The sequence below is a fragment of the Cibotium barometz genome, chromosome 3 (assembly GCF_041138505.1).
Source record: "Cibotium barometz isolate CiBa-2024 chromosome 3, ASM4113850v1, whole genome shotgun sequence".
Lineage (NCBI taxonomy): Eukaryota > Viridiplantae > Streptophyta > Polypodiopsida > Cyatheales > Cibotiaceae > Cibotium > Cibotium barometz.
In genome coordinates, this window is record NC_141048.1 from 73,819,734 (window position 1) to 73,838,655 (window position 18,922).

At 44.3% G+C, this 18,922-nt stretch overlaps 1 protein-coding gene across 4 annotated transcripts in view; it reads left to right on the top strand.

Annotated features, from left to right (window-relative positions):
* The window catches only part of LOC147640514 (pentatricopeptide repeat-containing protein At4g18975, chloroplastic-like), a 142,819-nt gene that overhangs the window by 68,741 nt on the left and 55,156 nt on the right, over positions 1-18,922 (top strand). For all 4 annotated transcript variants that reach the window (XM_086781468.1, XM_086781476.1, XM_086781484.1 and 1 more), the window contains exons 3-4: positions 3,524-3,698; positions 5,755-5,898. In XM_086781468.1, the coding sequence (XP_086637594.1) occupies positions 3,524-3,698; positions 5,755-5,898 (319 nt within the window). The remainder of the gene's footprint in view (positions 1-3,523; positions 3,699-5,754; positions 5,899-18,922) is intronic.

The window sequence follows — 18,922 nt, forward strand, 5'->3', positions numbered from 1 at the left end:
CGCCAAGCTTGCAAGCAACACCCGTCACGTGTGACTCTGCGTGCACCTAGTTGTTGCCATCTTCTGGCTGCACACAGTGCACCCACTTCGGCACCTTCAGTTGCTATGGATCTCCAACGCTGCCACCTCTGTGACCTAGGAGTCGTCGTCGATTTTGCTCAGCAGAGCCATGTCATCAAACAATTGCTTCGCGCAACAGACCTGCCATCCCATTGCCCTTCCCATAAGCGCCGCTGCCCAGCCAGTGCTGCTTTCAGATCGGCGTCTTCAACCACCCAGTGCCGAGCATCAGCTGCGAGTAATGGAAAGAGCGAGACAATGAGGGACGTGCCAGTCTGCCACCTTTTGAAAGCGCCACTTGCAGGACTGCTCCCACTGACCGCCGTGAGCTGCCAAGTTGATGCTCCTGCTGAGTCGCTTAACTCATAGCAACAACAGCATCATCATCAGCAAATCAAAGGTCAATTTTAGGGTTTTCGCATTTTTTTTAAATCAGAGAAAATTAGGGTTTTGGGCTGTTTTTTCCAAAAAATTGAAAGTACGTGTATGACATTAACCTCATGCTCTACCTTGCTAAAGCATTAATTTGAAAATCCTCCTTGCTTTAAAACCCTAATTTTTTAGGAGCTAAGACTCCCTTGTTTCCATCATTATGGATTAACATCTGTTTATTTAAAAATTTGACGGGGACAATTTTCACACCTGGCGAAGCAAGCTGAAATTCAGCTTGATGCGTGATGGCCTTTGGCCGTACATTGAGGGAGATGAAAAGATGCCTAAAGAAGGGGAAGATGCAGGATTAAAAGCCTGGAAGCTCAGAGATCAGAAAGCTTTTGGGGTGATAGCCTTAGGGTTGTCCATCAACTTTATACATCATGTAGCAGATCTCCCGTCTTCCAAGGAAGCTTATGAGATGCTGGACAAGCTCTTGGGAGCACAAGGGAAGAACTCTAAGGTTTCCTCTCGCAGATTGAGTTCTATGGACTCATGATGCTCTCACATGAGATCTTTAATGCTCATGTGAAGCAAATGTGGGGAAGATGTAGCCATAGTTGTACTTATCAAATCCATGCTAGATGATATGTACGGTAACCTCATCACCACACTAAAAAATCTCCCAAACCTCACCCCGGAAGGAGTCATCAGCTCCTTCAAAGAAGAAGAGAAGAAGCTCAAGAACAAGGCTGTAGGGGGGAATAATTACTTCTTTATGAAGAAGAACGATAAAGCAATAACGGGTTCCCTGTGTGGAAGGAACAACAATGATGAGGAGGACTATTACTCGAAAAAGCCGTGCAAACATTGTGGTAAAAACAACCACAATGAAAAATACTGCTACCACAAAAAGGAAAACACCAACATCATCGAGGACAAAGAACTTCCCATAAAGGAAGCAATTTAGTGTAATGATGAATGGGCTTTCTAAAGTCCTAGTGTGTGTGTGTTTTGTCTTCAGTTGTGTGTTGTGTTTTGTGTTTGTGACCTCACCTCTGTGTGAGTACTCTACAGATCGGATCCCATAACTGGCATGTGATACTAGAGCCATGCGATTTATCCTTGACCCAGAGAAAAAAAACTAGCAGGAGAAACCATGTGCCTAGATTTATCCTTGACACAATATGAGATAATCCTTTGAGGGGGGATTGTTGGGAATCAAGGTCTTACCTGGGCATGTGAACCACCTTTTAGAGGGGTCACTTATGTGTTTGTGTATGTGTGTGTGTGAACCACCTCTTAGAGGGTTCACAATAATATCTAGATATTTGTGTGAGTGTGACATAAGCAGTGATGTCAGGAGGCAACCTTTGTAAACCTATAAAGGTACTTGTACTTTCATTGAAATTATCAATGAACCATCACATCATTTGAGTTGTGTACTCACTCCCTCTCTAGCAGATGGTTTTGTGATCAGACCCAGTTACATGGATGTACACTTGTCTCATGCAGTACGATGTGCTATTGGTCAGATTCGCACATCCTCACACCAGCTTGAGATTGAGGTTGGCCGATATAGAGGTATACCAGCTGAGGCCAGGATATGCCGAGTATGCCATGGGGAGCCAGAGACAGAGCTGCATTATATATGCCATTGTACTGCATACTATGAGATACGTGGTCGTTTCCACTGTTTATTCAGAGAGGGTTTTGGACCACTTTCCAGAGTCATGGGGTACCAGGACCAGAGGTGTTTGGGATTGTTCTTGCTTGAGCTGCGGAGACATAGAGATAGCCTGCTTAGGCACACAGAGAGCCAGACTCAGAGGCACATTACAGATTTCTTTAGTCCAGCCATCACTGTGCCAGATGGACCACAGCAGCAGCAGGACATGGATACCGCCCACACCAGGGGTACACTGATTGATCGTGCGATTGAGCTTGGGTGGTCCAGACGCCCACGACTACGGAGGGGGGCATCCCAGCATAGACGGAGGTTGCAGCGGCAGATTCGGATTATTCTTGCGAGGCATGCGGGACACCCAGTCAGGGTGCTGACCACAGAGGATATTGAGGAGATCCGCCAGTGTCCGATGCGGCACATACTATGAGATGGAGGCACCTCCATAGTGTACCCCTCCGTCCCACATGATATTGTATCCCTTCACTATATTCCACTTACCTCCATAGCGTACCCCCCCCCCCCCCCCCCCCCTCGCTATATTCCAGTTCCAGTTTCATTTTCTAGGTACCAGTAGTATCATCTTTATTTTTCATTTTTCTGGGTTTTTTTATCCAGACATTGTATCAGATCCACCATGATGTAACTTTTGGTCTCATAGGTCATTATGGCCTTTTGAAGACGTTAATATAACATTTCATTTCATTTCATTTCTCTATCCTTGTCAACTGCTTCAACACCATAGCCATGGCTGCACTCTATGAGCCTCCATAACTACTAGCTGTTTCGAAGAATGTCCACACCAAAAACACAGTTTCACTCAAACTAAAAGCTATTTTCAGGCAGTATTTAATTGTTCACATGCAATCGTTGTCTTGGAATGGCTCCCATCATATAATCGTGTACACCAGATTGCATAATTGGTCACTGTCGTGCACTACGTGTCTAGACCAGTACCTTCATGGGAGCTGCCCACGAAGTGCAAGAACACCCTAGGGACCATTGCCCATGTAGAGTCGTCCAGCCATGTCTTAGGAGTGCCGTCTATGAAATCCTTGCACATGTCCAAGCCAGATTCTCATGGAAGCTGTACGCGAAACCCTAATCCAAGATTAACATGTAAACACACATCATAATTGATGGACAAGGGGAAAGCGAGCTGGGGCGGGGGTGTAGGGGGTGTTAGAGCATGCTTAGGGCCAGGCAACAGTTGGAGAATGGAGAGCAGGAGCTTTGTGCTCTTTAGAATCTTTTGGAAACTTGTATTACCTTTTTTTTTTAATTTGAAGAAAGAAAGTGAGCTCATTGCTTTTAAGGCTAGGGCTATTGCAAAGTATGATAACAAGTCCTTACTTTTGTCTTTGGGTCGAGTTTGAGTTAGATGCTTACTGATCCATATCCATTCAGTGTTGATTTGCAGGCATGCACATCTAGGGAGACTTTCCAAAGGATACCTAAGAACTTGATTGTTAAGAAGCCAAAGAATCCTCAGGGGGGGAGAAGAAGACATTCTGTTGGCAGCAGGAAGACTCAAGATTGGCGATGCCACATAAGTCCAAAGGCAGTAAATCTCGTTGAAAAGGTTAGCTTTGCTACATACGGTGTCTTTGTCTTCTTCTTGTTCTTCTTCAGTTCTGATATATATTGTAGTTTAGTGCACCAGCAGTATGAAGAGAGTTTGGACACTTGTCAAACTTGTGGCGAAAAGAAGAAACTCAGCTTGTGACAGAAAGAAGAAACTTGTCAAACTAAGGGAGTCGGTTTCTTTAGGAGAAAAATAGTAACTATGCCAAATAGATGTTTCTGCTTTAGAGGGAAAATGGAGAGGGCTAATCATTTCCTAGTGGGGGTTGGGAGGTTCAGATGTATTTCATTGCAATCAAAGTCGCATTAGCAGCTGGTGGGACAACTGTACCACTCCACGGCTTAGCACTGGTTCTCACCCAGCTCTACATCTCTGTGGTTACCGTGGTCACTGCCCCAGTTTGACCATGGAGCCTAGAACGGTGGGTACCAGAGCTCATCATCAGCTTAGCAGCTTTTCACATCTGCAGCAAGACCATTGATGGAGTGATTGCCCACCTGTGGAGACCATCCGAGCCATATTGGTGGATCTCATTCACACACTAGGAGGACACTTCGAGTGCTTGACTGGCGAGTCGGAGCACATGCAGCCATAGTTGCAAACATTCTCGCTTGCAAGGGTATGCAAACGTTTGCAAAGACTGCAGCAAACTCGCGATTGCAGAGGCTTGCATTCTTCACTTCTTGCCAACGTCTTTCCAATGTTTAAAAGCGGGGTCTGGTCAATATTGGGGTTCTTGTAAGGAAGCGTGCAAAAAATTGAGATTTCAAGATGTTGTCTCGACCCTCATTTTTCATTTTCAGCTTGTAAGTGCTAACTTTAAATCTTGGTTTGTGTTCTCTTTTCTTCTCCCATAATTAATAATTTGGGAATAAGTTTCATGATTTTATGCATACATAATAAGGTCACAAATACAACCTTGCCAAGGTTTGAAGCATTCTTTAGCATACTTAGCATACTCGTATGCGAATGCGCAAATGCAAAGAATGCTTGCAACTATGCATGCAGCAGAGGCAAGAGGCATTCCTTCGCGCTTGGACCCCCGGACCCTTCCTTTCCAGGAAGGACGGAGGAGTTTCCTGGTATTATAGGCCTCCGGTGTTGTTTTTTCCCCCTCGTCTGATTTTACCCTTCTCCGAGAGTAGCCAGCCATGGAGGGAGCTCCCCCTTTCATGTCCTTTGTAGCTTACTTTGTCTATGAGGACTGAATGGCCTTGATAGAAGAGAAGTGCAGTCTGTCTCTACCTGAGAAACAAATTCAGGGGCTATTGAGAGTATGCTTGTGAAGGGGCTGCAAGGAGGTAAGTGTCATGTGCTAGCAAGAGTTCTTTAGACCAGGCTTGGATGGAGCTGGATTGGTCCTTCTCACCTGAGATGGACAGCCCCATTCTTACCGGAGGGACACTTCTTCCTTTCTTTCACACCACCCTTCAACAACTGACTGTTCAGGTGAAAGGAGGAGTTAACGGATGCTTCCCCTTGCCCATTGAATCCATGTGGAGGACTAGAGATTATGTGAGGTGACAGTGTTCTTACCTGGAAAGACAGATACAGACTCACACTGAGTGTTTCCACTGGAGAACATGCACTCATTAATTCCCCTGCAAACCTCAGGCCAAGTTACCCTTTGCCAGGGACTGCAACAGAGCCCGAAACCTTTCCCCTTTATTATGCACATAGTCTGATGAAGACCCCCAGTAACCTCTTGTATGATGCAGTCATACAGTAATGGATAGAGTAGACATGGTATGAAGCCTCTTTCATGCCGTGCAGCCCAGCATAAGGACTGGACCCTGCCTTAGCTAAGGTGAGCTTTGGGGATCACATTTTTAAAAAAAGTGGGCCACACATACATTAGAACAGAGGGAAATTGGGGTGGATATGCTTATTGCTTTATTGGTACCCAAACGGAATCATAAGGGTGCCGATCTTAAGCAATACTTTATTTCATTGATTTTTTTTGTCCATATTGATGTTATGGTCAAGTTTTCTAGGCATTTGTTGTATGTAAAAGAAATCTGTGCATATTATTCATCAGCTGTATTATGTGCAGGTCTTGGTAATGCCCGATGTGAAAGAAGACGTTTGTAAAGAACTAGATAAATGGGTAACTTCAGAGGGAAAATTTTCCATTGTATATGTCAAACAAGCATTGCAAGTGTTAACGCAAGAGAAACGTTGGAGTCGAATCATTCAGGTTGCAGCCTTTTCTAGTTTTGGTTTGTTGGAAGTTTTTCTTAAGCAGGAAATGATATGTCAACAAGCTGTCACAAAGCGTAAGTTACGATTATAGCATTGTTTTGTAATGTCATCCTGTGTAGTTTATTTCATGCATATTGAAGTCAATGGACTGTATTTTGAAACTTTCCTAGTAGGCTTTTATGAACTTGAGATTGTACCTACTTCCTTGTTAAGCTTGGTAATTATCATGAATTCTCCATTTGGGTTTAAGATTCTCGATGTAATTTTTAGCTCTACAACTTGCCATCTCTCAAAGGCATGCATAGATAGTAGTTGAGGTTGGCTTTGACAACACTCCTTGCATGAGCTTGTTGAAGCTTCGGACAGTTACGCCGCATAGACATGGCCCTCAGCGCGGCCAACCGACCTCCGTCCACTAATAATGAACCCATACGGTGGGCCGAGGGCTTCCGCCACTCTCAGTACAGGAGATGCCCATCGCTTGGATGGCGTGAAGGGTTTGGGACCCTTTGTGCAAATAGACTAGAACTGGGACTTCTGAGGCGGTTGTTACTGTTATCATTGTGTGTTCCTGGTTGTAACTCCTGTGGAACTCACGGTGTAGTGGGCTGGTTTGTAACTCTTTCATTAAGGGATATTTTGGGCAGTTTCTAGTGTTCCCCGTGTGTTCCTCCTTGCATTGATTTAAGTGGAGTTAAGTGGTGATCCACGCTTGTTTGATGTTTCTCATCCTGGTAGTGTAAATGACTAGTGGAGATAGGGAAATCCATTTCTCTCGTGATGTGATCATTGTTTCGTTTAGTGTGCCTGGGCAATAAAGTCTGCTATAGGTATGCTAAAAATTTTGCGATCACGGTGGGACACTCATGAGTATCAAGAGCCTTTAGTATCATTTGTGTCAGCCCATTGAGCTACTCTAGAGGTTGGAGATGCTTGGAAGACCTTGGAGCACCTGTTTCTCAAGGTAGTCCGTGCATGCTGAACACACGTTCCTGTGGTAGTTGAACAAGAGTCCCCTTATGTTACACTATTATACTTGAAGAGAGCTAGTCAATTGTTTTCCTTCTGTAAACCCCCTCCACCACTACCCATGACAAGCGGTCAATTCAGTGCAACTTAACTTTGGAAATCCCAACTCTGGGAATAATGTGGGAGGCCCAGTCCAACCCCAAGGCCCGTAACCCCTTTCCACTGTGCTTGCAGGAGTCATTGTCAAACTCCCTGCCTACAAGGGTTCAGTCAGCGAAGATGCTGATGACCATATGAGACGCTTCTTGGCTATGTGTAGAAGTCATGGTCTGGATTGGTAGTAAGCCTACGTAGTGCTTTTCCCACCTACTTTAGAAGGTTTTGCAAATAAGTGGTTTAGTATGTTCCCACTCAATCACTTTGCAGGCTGGGCTACCCGTAGAGATGCTTTCCCATCCGAGTAATTGCAATGACCACATCCTCCAAGGTCTCAGTTCTCTGCAGCTATGGTCCAGGGAGACAGATTGTGGCGGAGCTCATGGTAAGAACCATGGTGCTGGTGGCCCACTTACCCACTAATCCTTGTGAGTTTATGGTGTGCGTGAGCAGGTGATGCAGGTGTTGCCATGAACCACCAAGCAAAAGATCCATGAGAGCATGCGGCTAGCCTCTACCTACAAGAGTTTCAAGAGCTAGTCTCCCAACTGGAGAATTCACCGCTTATGTTCGAGGGCGACTCGGCATGAGGTACCACCTCGACCATCACCTTTCCGGATAACCCAGTGGCCCAACTCAAACAAGAATCGAAAGCCCTAAAATTGTGTAAGTCCTAGAGCGAAGAGGGCACCCTGGTCCAACTCAAGGAGATAGACGAGTTGAGAAAACAACAAGATGCTAAGAATTTGTGATGTGCTTTGTGCTAGGCAGCTGGACATACTGCAAAAGAGTGCTCATGGTGGCGCTCCTGCACTTGTGAAAAGAGTGCTCATGATGATAAAGATTGCTACTATCTGAAAGGGTTCCACCAACTTCATTACTAGCAACAATTTCCACCTCTACCATCACCAATTTGACTAGAATCTTCCTCTTTTGATGTGTTGTCCCTGTCAATCAACACAAGTCCCATAGTTGTGGCGGGCACCCACGTGCAATGAAAGGCAATGTGGCCTACCTGACCCCCTTTAAAAACTGAGCAAGGTGAACGCACACTACGACTTCGAATGCGGGAGAATGGATGATCCATTCTTTCCTGAGCATTTTGTTGGTCAGGAGTAACAAATTGGTTTGAGTTTTTGTGCCATGGAATGAAAGTTGTTGAACTTTGGAGTATGGATTTATCCGGACGTGTTTCCAAAAGAACTAGCATATGGTTGCCTCTGAAAGGGGGGTATGGATCATAAGATTGAGCTCTTACCTTTGGCACAACTAGTATTTAGGTAGCCTTATAGGTTGAGTTTATTTGAGGAGAAAGCAACGTCAAGAGTAACTTCAGATGGAGCATGTTGTTCACCTTGGGAAGCATTAGTTCTTTTGGTGAACACGAAACATAAGACAAAAAAGAGTGTGTGGAGATTACTAGTATCTTATATATTTATGATTGAGAATAAATATCCATTGCAAATGGATGATCTCGTTGATCGACTTTATGGAGCAAAATATTGCTTAAAGATTTACCATTATATTTGATATATTTAAGGATGATGTCTAGAAGATTGCGTTTAGAACTAACTAAGGACGTTTTGAGTACTTGGTATTGTACTTTGGACTCACTATTTTGGCAACAACTTTCGAGCATATAATGGTCGATATCTAGAAAAGTTTGTCCATATCTAGAAAAGTTTGTGATAGTCTTTTTAGATGAAATCTTGATTTATAGTAAGACCCTAGATAAACATGGTCAATATTTGAGGATTGTTTTGACAATTCAAAAAAATGAAGTCATGTTTCTGAGAGAGTAAATTGTAATTGTGACTTCTTTAAATAGAAGCCTCGGTATATAGACGTGCCATTACTATTGATGGTGCTTGCATTTACTATGAAAAAGTTAGAAAAGTATGCTAAAAAAGTACCTCCAAGAGTACCATCTCTTTGTACAACAAATAAGACCTGGGGACCAGATTGTAAAACCAAGGCTCCCTAATCAGTAGTGTCAAAATAGGCAAGCTCATTGAACTCATCTCGAAATTGCGTCTCGAAATCCACCCACATAGTGGGTTTATGTACCTGTTCTATCCACTCCTTTTGGAGACCCCTCAAAGACTCTGAAACCGTCCGTGGAGTAGTGGTTGAACCAACCACTGCCCTCTGAAGGATTACCACCCGTTCCCAAAAAGCTGAATATCAGCATGGAACGGAGCCCGCATTTTGACTATCTGCCCCTCGAAGTAAGTTTTCTCCAACACCCCCTCTACCATGTCTCGCTGAACCTCCATATGAGCCCTTGACCCACGAGGATAGTCTTCCTCATGGTCGTAGAAATCTTATTAAAATGCAGCCGTTCCGTCATGGGTAAGAGAGAAAAACTGGAGAATGAAGGTAAGCCATTCCTCATGTACCCATTCTCTCCACCCCGTAAGGGTTGCTCCCGTAAGGAGACCCCTCAAAGACTCTGAAACCGTCCGTGGAGTAGTGGTTGAACCAACCACTGCTTTCTGAAGGATTATCATCAGTTCCCAAAAAGCTGAATATCAGCATGGAACTAAGCCCGCATTTTGACTATCTGCCCCTCAAAGTAAGTTTTCTCCAACACCCCCTCTACCATGTCCCGCTGAACCTCCATATGAGCCCTTGACCCGTGAGGATAGTCTTCCTCATGGTCGTAGAAATCTTATTAAAATGGGGCTGTTCCGCCATGGGTAAGAGAGAAAAACTGGAGAATGAAGGCTGCTATCGCAAGATAACCTATGTGACTGATTCTGGTGTTTTGCATTTAAAGAGAGAAACTGACGCGTTGATGCGGGAAAAGACAAGAGAATTTGCAAAGAAAAGCATCGCCTGCCTATACTCCACACACGAGAATTGGAAACCTTCTTGTGTATCCACGCGAAGACTGTCTCCAAAGTTTCGTCATGCACTGAGTTACGTAAGTTTGCTTTAGTCCCACTTTATAAGTAAAGAACACAAATCCATGTGCTCTCCACCAAAAAACAATTAAAAGCCTTTACCATGTGCACAAAGATAAAAATATCCCTAACGCACGCTTTTTCTAAAAAAATATGACCGTGTTTTTTTTTAATAATAAAATAGCAACATGCTTTTTCCTTTTAAAAACGTGGCTCCCAAATTTGCATCAGCCCCATGCGGCTGCTTTTTTTTCTACTACCCGCCTTGCTGAGACCCACGTGTACCTCCTCCTGTCGTGGCCATATGTGCGCACATCTGCACATTGCACAAGGCCTGCTGGCCAGCTGGGCTGCACTTTGTATGGCAGCTGTACGAGCCTGTATGGCCTATAGAGATCTATGCCCAGACCTGGACCCTTTTCGCAGCCCTTCCATGCATCCACAACCACCTTGCTTGGCACCCCATGGAGTCCATGCATGCGTTCCCATAGGCAACTTCTTTGCGCATAACCCATAGCTACAAAAGCGCACTATAGCCCATGCATAAAATTTGCACAACCTGTTGCAAAAGCACTTCGACAAGAAGACAACATGCTCCAATTAGGGTTTCTACGTTTAGGGTTTCCGGGACAATTTTCCCCCCTTCTTGCACATACGCATACATATGTCTCTCTCTCTCTCCCACCCACCCCACATTAGTTAACCAGAGCCCTGTATGTGAATTATCTCCGCATTATATAGTACTTTGTACGTTTTTTTTCTTTTGTATCCATTTGATGTCCAGTGAGACATGATGATGATGTACACAGGTTTTGTCTCATAGGCCCTTTTTTGGCCTTTAGAAGACGTTAATAAAATTTTTCTTTCTTTCTTTCTCTCCCTCTCTCTCTCACCTAGAATCCACAAGGTTCCATCATGCAAGCAACTATGAAAAAACACCTACTTCTCTCTCGGAGATCAAACATAGATATGGTAACTGAGAGAAATAGCGGAGTCCAAAGCACACACTTGAAAAGCATAAGAAAGACATGCAAACCTTATTCCTGCTTCCGCGTTTAGAAATGCTCCGATATACCAACTAGAAGATCCACTAGGATCTTCCTAAACACAAACAACCAGATTAGTACCAAATAGAAGGGGTGCAGGCTAGCTCACTACGCAATCGTAGATTCCATCTGGAATCACCCCTGAGCCGAAGGCTAAGGCTCCAATCCCACGAACCATGCCAGTCAGCACTAGTATACCGCTTGCTGAGGCCTTCGGCATGATCGCCCTGATCCGTCGAATCAATCATGTTTCAGACAGTAATCCTAGTTCATCACAAACCACAGAGTGAATAACTCTTTGTGAACAATAATAACCCAAGTCTCACTTATATAGTGGCTATTGCTGGTGATAAATAACTGTTCAGTCATAAATAGCGAGTATACTTGGTATTATTAACCATGAGCCTGAACTGCTTGTATCAGCTTGCTTTCCCTAATCCTAGGGCCCCCCTAACCCTGCCAGATTAGGCCACTAATCTCGAGGATTAGCTTTAGGTACATAACACACCTCATCACTAAGTATTTGCTTTTGTACTGGCATCTATATCAGTAGCTGCATCCTTTGTACCGCATTTACCTGCATGTACCTGTTGCACCAATTCTAAATGTTGTATGTGCACATTTCAACATTTGGGGGTTTTTGCAAAATTAAAGCAAACTCATCAAATTGGTAACAAATAACTCGTTACCCTACAACACTTTGTTATTTGCAAGGGGATTTGTAGGTATTTTGACAAAGGTGTTAACTACAAGCCAAGTATTTGGCTTTCTGCCATTGAGCACACACACAAGTTGTAGATTTGGAGTGATTTTTGCATTTGGGCATCTGTAGATGGCTTAGAATGTAGGGGATAGATTAGGGGTTTTGGCATGAGGACAAGCTTGACGGGAGCAATTACTTTATGTGGAGCTTCATGATTAAGAATCTATTGGTGGCCATGGGCCTCGGGTTTTGTGTGCGGGGATGACACTCGTCCAGACACTGGGTCTGCCGCCACACCTCAACGAGGTGAAGGGCGAGGTGCTCTGCAAGCTCAAGCTCAAGCTCAACTTGTAGCACCCTCATAGGAGCAAAGAAGATGGGATGCAAGAGATTCGCATGCTATGTCTCTTATTGCTTTGTTGGTTAAGAGGCCGATAATACCTCATATTCGGTCATGCACGATGTCGAAGCATGGATGGGACACTTAGTTAGCCATGTATCAGGCCAAAAATGAAGCTAGAGTTGCATACCTAAAAAGGGAACTTTACGGGTTGCAGGGGGACTGTATGTTGGATCACTTGAAGATCCAGGATCTTTGAGAGCAGTTACTGAATATTGATGAAGTAATTCCGAACAACGAACTTGTACGGACCACTTTGAACTCTTTTCCAGAGACATGCTTGGCTTTCCACAGGTTGCTCAACCTATCCATGAGGGGAATCTCTAACCCTTTCACATTCTAAGAATGGGTGGGGCTTCTTTTGCAGGAAGAGCAGACTAGGAAAAATATGTCTCTTGGTAGGTGTGGCCACGACCAAGCTTTTGTGGCAAATAGGAAGGGCAAAGGCAAATCAGGTGGCTATCAAGGATGATGTAGGCAAGCCCAAGAAAAAGGGCAAGTGTCACACCTTTGCAAGAAGCCAGGGCATTACATTGATGAATGTAGAAAACGGATTTCCAAGGAGAAGAAGAAAGAGTTTGATATGTCTGTTGTAGACTCCTCGACTTTTAATGCAAGTAAGGATGATGCATCTGCAAACTTTGTGCAAGAGAATGAAGCCTTTCTTGCTTGCATCTATGTTGCATACTCCTCGACTTCTAATGGAAGTAAGGATGATGCATATGAAAACTTTGTGCAAGAGAATGGAGCCTTTCTTGTTTGCATCTATGATGCCTCCAAGGAGGACACGCCTTTTAGGGTTAATGAGGCATTAGATGTTGTATGGTACTTTGATAGAGGTGCCTCTAGGCATATCACCTTGAGGAGGGATTTGTTTACTAGGCTAGGAGCAGAGGGAAAAAGTCTCTCATGTGCTAATAACTCTTCTTATCCCGTGAAGGGAGTTGGTGAGATTGTGCTCATAGTAGTGGATGTGTCGGATCTATGCCTTCCTGATGTGTTGTATGTTCTGGGGATAAAAAAGTAGTTTTGTCTTTTGCCAAAAGAGGACTCACTGTTGGTTTTGAGGATGACAAATGCATAGTTAGAGACTGTGAGAAGGACCATGTTCTGGGACTTCATACTATGTCAAGAAATTATAGCTCATTCACAGTGATGTATGTGGTCCCATGTGTGGACACCTTCCTCGGGAAAGCATATGTACTTTGGGTTTATCGGTCTTCATGTGTTTTAAGCATTATATTGCCATTGCTTAAAATGAGATAGGATGTAAAGTGTAGACACTTTGTTCTGACAGATGTGGGAGATTAGGGTTAGCAGAGGTTAGCAAGGCTATGGTGGATAAAAGGTACTCAGTGTGTGGAAAGAGAGAGAGTGTATGTACGGCTCAATGATAACTTCTATTGATTAATGTGATACAAGCATCAAAGAGTATGTCACAAATCCCTATATTCTAGGGACATGCGGATGCGTGTCAGGCCTAGAAACATGCGGATGCATGTATGTATTATTCCTGGGCATGTGTATGGATCATATGAGTGGATGCATATGAGTCCAAGGACATGGCAGGACAATTGTGGACTTTCGGGCGGTGCCCGTGTGGATTCCGGCCATGCACACATGGTGTGTTATGATGGCAGGCGGAATATTTTCAAGTACAAGAATGATGATAGGTGGTTCTCCAAGTTTACATGTGCACAATGCATAAATGATGCATGCCATAACTTTATTTTACTTTGTGTGACATTGTCTTGCTGCCTGGACAATGCTTGTTATTTTGGCTTGTGAAGTCCGAGGGACCGGGGACGCCCGGGCACCTTGTGGACACGTGTGTGCACTCCTGCTTGGGCCTAAAACTGTGGGCTTATGGGTTTTGCAGGTGGTAAGTGCGTCCACACTCAATTTACAGCTTATTTCATTTACTACTAAAGTTTATTGGTTTGCAGGTCCACACTCATTAATAAGTGGCCGGACAACTTATAATGCGTTCGCATTTGGTTGGACCAAAATTAATGAAGTCCGGACAGCTTATGGCCATTTCCCATTTGGCTGGACCTAAACTTATACAAACAGGACAAATGGAGCACTATGGGCTGGACACCTACCTGGACACCTTATGGGGACACATGCCAGCCAGTTTGTGCACCCACCAAGCCCCTTAGGTGGCACTGGAGAAAGGCGCCTCCTTCAAGAGGCCTTTTGGGCTGTTTTATTCATCATTCAACACATTGGAGAGCTGGTTGAAGCTTTGGGAGTTGCTACAGGGCTGGTTGCTTGCTTCCCGGACTCACACAAGCTTGGATATCGATCCCCACACTCTTCTAAAGGGCTGGTTGGTAAATTTCAGACCTGCAATTTCTGGTTATTGCGAGTTTTGGGCTGGTTACAGGTGTCCAAAGTCAACTTGGACAGTACAGGACAGCTCTAGGGACCTCCACAGGGCTGTAGGACCCCTTACAGGTGGATTTCTCGCGATAGAAAGTTGCTGTTTTGGACTGGTTATTGCACAAAACAGGCCGGACAGCAATGGAATATGTGAGCATGGATGTGTCTCAAGGATTCCTGGTATAACAGGTGCTTAGGGCAAGCATTGGGGACACTTGCTCGCGGAGAACACAGGTTTCTAGATCAGTTTCTCGCGTGGAAACAGGGCCTAAAGATCCATTTACATCCTGTGCAGGGCGGAGTACCTGTGAGGATTGTGGTACTCTTGTGCAGGGCGGATGTACCTACAGATTCTCTTGTTTGAAATGTATTCATTCATGATGTATTTGGAAGATCAGGTGCAGGCTGGTGGTGAATCCCCAGGCACCCGTAATCTTGTACTTTGCAGACTCTTTTGGTAATATAACCTAAAGGGGAGGGGGGGGGGGGGGGGGGTCAGCCTATCATCGGCCCCTTTATGTGGTGTACTGTCATTTTCAGCTTTGTGGTTGTGATGCTCAAGTGTTAAGTGCTCAGAATCTTGTTCACATTTATACGATTCCAATACACGCGTCCGCCTCCCGTCACATTGGTATTAGAGCTCAGTTTTTCCCCTCATTGGAAAACGGTCTGAGGCTTGGAATCATAAGTGGTGACCTGATTTGAGTGTCATGGACAGCCACATTTCTGACAGTGTGGAGAACACAGGACCGTGAATTTCATGGTACAAGGGATGCAAGAGATGCTGCAGGCAATGATGTCTATGGAGATGCAGGTACTCATGACACTATGCATTCTGATTTGGAATCTTTGAGGCGTCAAGTGCGACGCTATAGGGCTGAAACCGAAGAGCTTAGGTAATTGAAAAATGACCCGGATGTACAAAGGGTGTTGGTTGCGAAGGCAAAGGCTTCGGTCCATGAAGTCACTTTTGAAGCAATTGCAAAGGAAATGGATGTTGAGAAACCCCGAGAGCTTGCACTTGCATACCTAATGGTTAAGGGTGATGTATACATTGAAGCAGATGGTAGTTTGGCTTTCAAGAAGCCACCCCTCATGGCTGCCCGTGGTGATGCACATGATGCACAACAAGCAGAAAGAGCACAGCAAGTGCCAAATGCTGAAAGGACAAGAGTCCCTGGTGCTAGGCTTGATGCAGGTCAAGAGAAGAGTAAGGATGAGGGATCCTCTACTCATTCCCGCTTTGCTCCAAGAAGACATGTCCGTTCTCGTGTTGAGCTTTCCACTCATTTGGAGAGTGTGGCTCAAGAGAGAACGAAGAGGGATCGTGAATCTTCATCGCGGCATCATCATCATACAGATGAACAGGATGTACATAGGGATGCATATAGAAGGAAGAAGCCTCGAGAGTTCAAGTCCGGTGACAAGGATGTAAAGTTTGAAAACTTTCAGGGACGGATGGACTCTACCAAAGCACTTGCTTTCATTAGACAGTTTGAGATAGCTTTTTGCAATGAAGACTTTTCAGAAAAGTCTATGCTCAGGCATGTGGGAATGCATCTCAAGGATACGGCAAGTGATTGGTGGCTTGCAAAAATACTTGATGGAAGTGCTGCCCCAACTTGGTCTTCTTTCAAAATTCAGTTTTATGATCAATTCTTACCACCAAACTTTGCAAAGGATGTACGCAAGGAGTGGGATTGGCTCTCCCAAGATGAGGGAGAGTCCGTTGCTTCATACATAGCAAAGTTTTGGAAAGTCCTTCTCAAGGTTACTCCCTTCATGAAGATTGGAGAGGACGAGAAGAAGAGAAAGTTTGAATCGGGGCTCCATCACATCATCCAACAAAGCTTGGGAGTGTACCCAAATAAGACCATACAAGAGCTTATACACTCAGCCATGATTGCGGAGAACTTGCACATAAAAGCACCCACAAATAAGCCATTTGCAGGTCAAAACAAGAGCAAATTCAGGGCTGGTTATGACCAGAAAAAGGGTGGACAGCCACCTAAGAATGCTCCCAAAGATGGCCGAGATGCAAAGGATGACTCCGAAAAGAAGCCGGGGGGTAAACGCCACAATTTTGGGCTCTCAAAACAGCAATTGGAAGAGTACAGGAAGGCTGGAAAATGCTTTAAGTGTGGCAGTAAAGATCATATATATCCTAAATGCCCACAGAATCCTAAGAATGCTGAGCCTAATGTGCAAAAGCCTCTTGTGAATGTTGTACCCGATGTGCAGGGTAATACAGGGCATGAGCCCAAGAGTAGAGTCATATGCAAGGCTTGGGGCAAATTGAAGGATCAGCCCGCTTTGTTTCTTTTTGATGATGCTTCCACAGATAACTTTATATCCGTACAGATGGCTGCCGCCATAGGTCTCAATGTGGAAGACATGGGAATGCAAATGAATGCAGATGCCGCCTTTGAGGACAAACAGGTTGATGTAGCTCCGGTCATTGGTAAGCTCCGTGTACAAATACAGGACTACCTCGACTATGAGAGCTTTCTAGTGGCTCCTCTTACAGGTTGTGATGTTTTGTTGGGGATGCCCTGGCATCACCGTTTAGAGCCTGTTAAGACTTACAAAGAGAAGAAAATCAGCTTTGTACATAGAGGCCGTGAGCACTCTATAGATGCTGGTACTACTGGAAGTACCATACCTCTTGTAAGCCATGTACAAATCAATAAGGCAATAAAGAAATCAGCTTGTTCTTACTTGGTTTTTGTACGTGATACCATTGAACATTCTAGTGTTGATGTTAGTACATTAGACCAAGACAAGCTTAACTTTTTGAATGAGTTCAAAGATTGTTTTGCGAATGCTTTACCAGCAAGGTTGCCACCAGAGAGGCCGGAAGATCATTGCATAGAACTAATTCCCGGTAGCTCTCCACCTAATAGGCCACCATATAGGGTGAGTGCTAGTCAACAATAAGAGATTATGACACAGGTGAATGAACTTTTGGAAAAGGGTTTGATTCGACCTAGTTCCTCGCCATATTGCTCGCCGGTACTTCTTGTTCAAAAGAAGGATGGTACTTACAGGATGTGTGTGGATTACCGTGCCCTCAATAAGATAACCATCAAGAATCGGTTTCCGATTCCGCGCATTGATGACATCTTGGACAAGCTTGAAGGTTCAGCATGTTTCAGCCGAATAGACCTCAAGAGTGGGTATCATCAAGTGAGAGTGGCACCTCAAGATGTACACAAGACTGCATTTAGGACAGCCTTTGGTCTTTATGAGTTTTTGGTGGTGCCTTTTGGCCTTACAAATGCACCTACTACCTTCAACAGGATGATGGACAGGGTATTCAGAAAGCATAGAAAGTTCACAGGTATATTCTTTGATGACATTATTGTATTCTCAAAGAATGAAGCCCAACATCGTGAGCACCTGGCTATTGTGTTTAAAGAGCTTAAGGAAAATCAGCTCTACATAAATGCAAAAAAGAGTGAATTCTTCCTCCCAGAGATTCACTATCTTGGTCTCATTGTATCAAAGGATGGTGTGCGCATGGATCCCGCAAAGATACAAGCCATGCAAGAATGGCCAGAGCTGAAATCAGTCCATGAAGTGAGGAGCTTCCTTGGTTTATGTGCTTACTACAAGAGGTTCGTCAAGCATTTTGCTTTCATTGCCGCTCCGTTACATGACTTAACGAAGAAGAAAGCAATCTTTAAATGGACACAAGAAGAGATGCCTTTCAAAAGTTGAAGAGTGCAATCATCTCGGGACCGGTACTCATTATTCCGGATTTGCACAAACCGTTTGTGGTAGAATGTGATGCATGTGGGGACTGCATAGGAGCTGTTTTGAACCAAGAAGGACATGCCATTGCCTATGAGAGCAGACGCTTGCAACATGCAGAGCTTCACTTACAGGTTTATGAGAAGGAGTTGGGGCTGTAATTCATGCCCTTACTATTTGGAAACACTATCTTTTAGGGGTTGATTTTATGGTCAAAACTGATCATTAAAGTTTGAGATACTTTTTGACTCAAAGTAAGCTCTCAGAGAAGCATATGAGATGGGCAAATTTCCTCTCAATGTTTCATTTTCAAATTTTACACACTCCAGGGAAAAAGAATGTGGTGGCGGATGCCTTATCTAGACGACCACAGGTTCATGCTATTACAGTTGCATACCATGAGGACTTATCGGATATGCGTAATACTTATCATCTGGATGAGGATTTTGCACATGTATGGGCTGATTTGCAAGAGGGTATTGCTGTCCCATCTTATGTCATAAGAGATGGATATCTCATGATGCAAAATCGTATGTGTGTGGTAAAGAACTTTCGCCATAAGGTTATGGATGAGTGTCATGCTCCTCCATATGCAGGTCATAGAGGCATTTTGGCCACAGCACAAGCTTTGGAGAGGTATTTCTTTTGGCCACATATTCGCAAGGATATTGAAGCATATGTACGTGAATGTATGGTGTGTC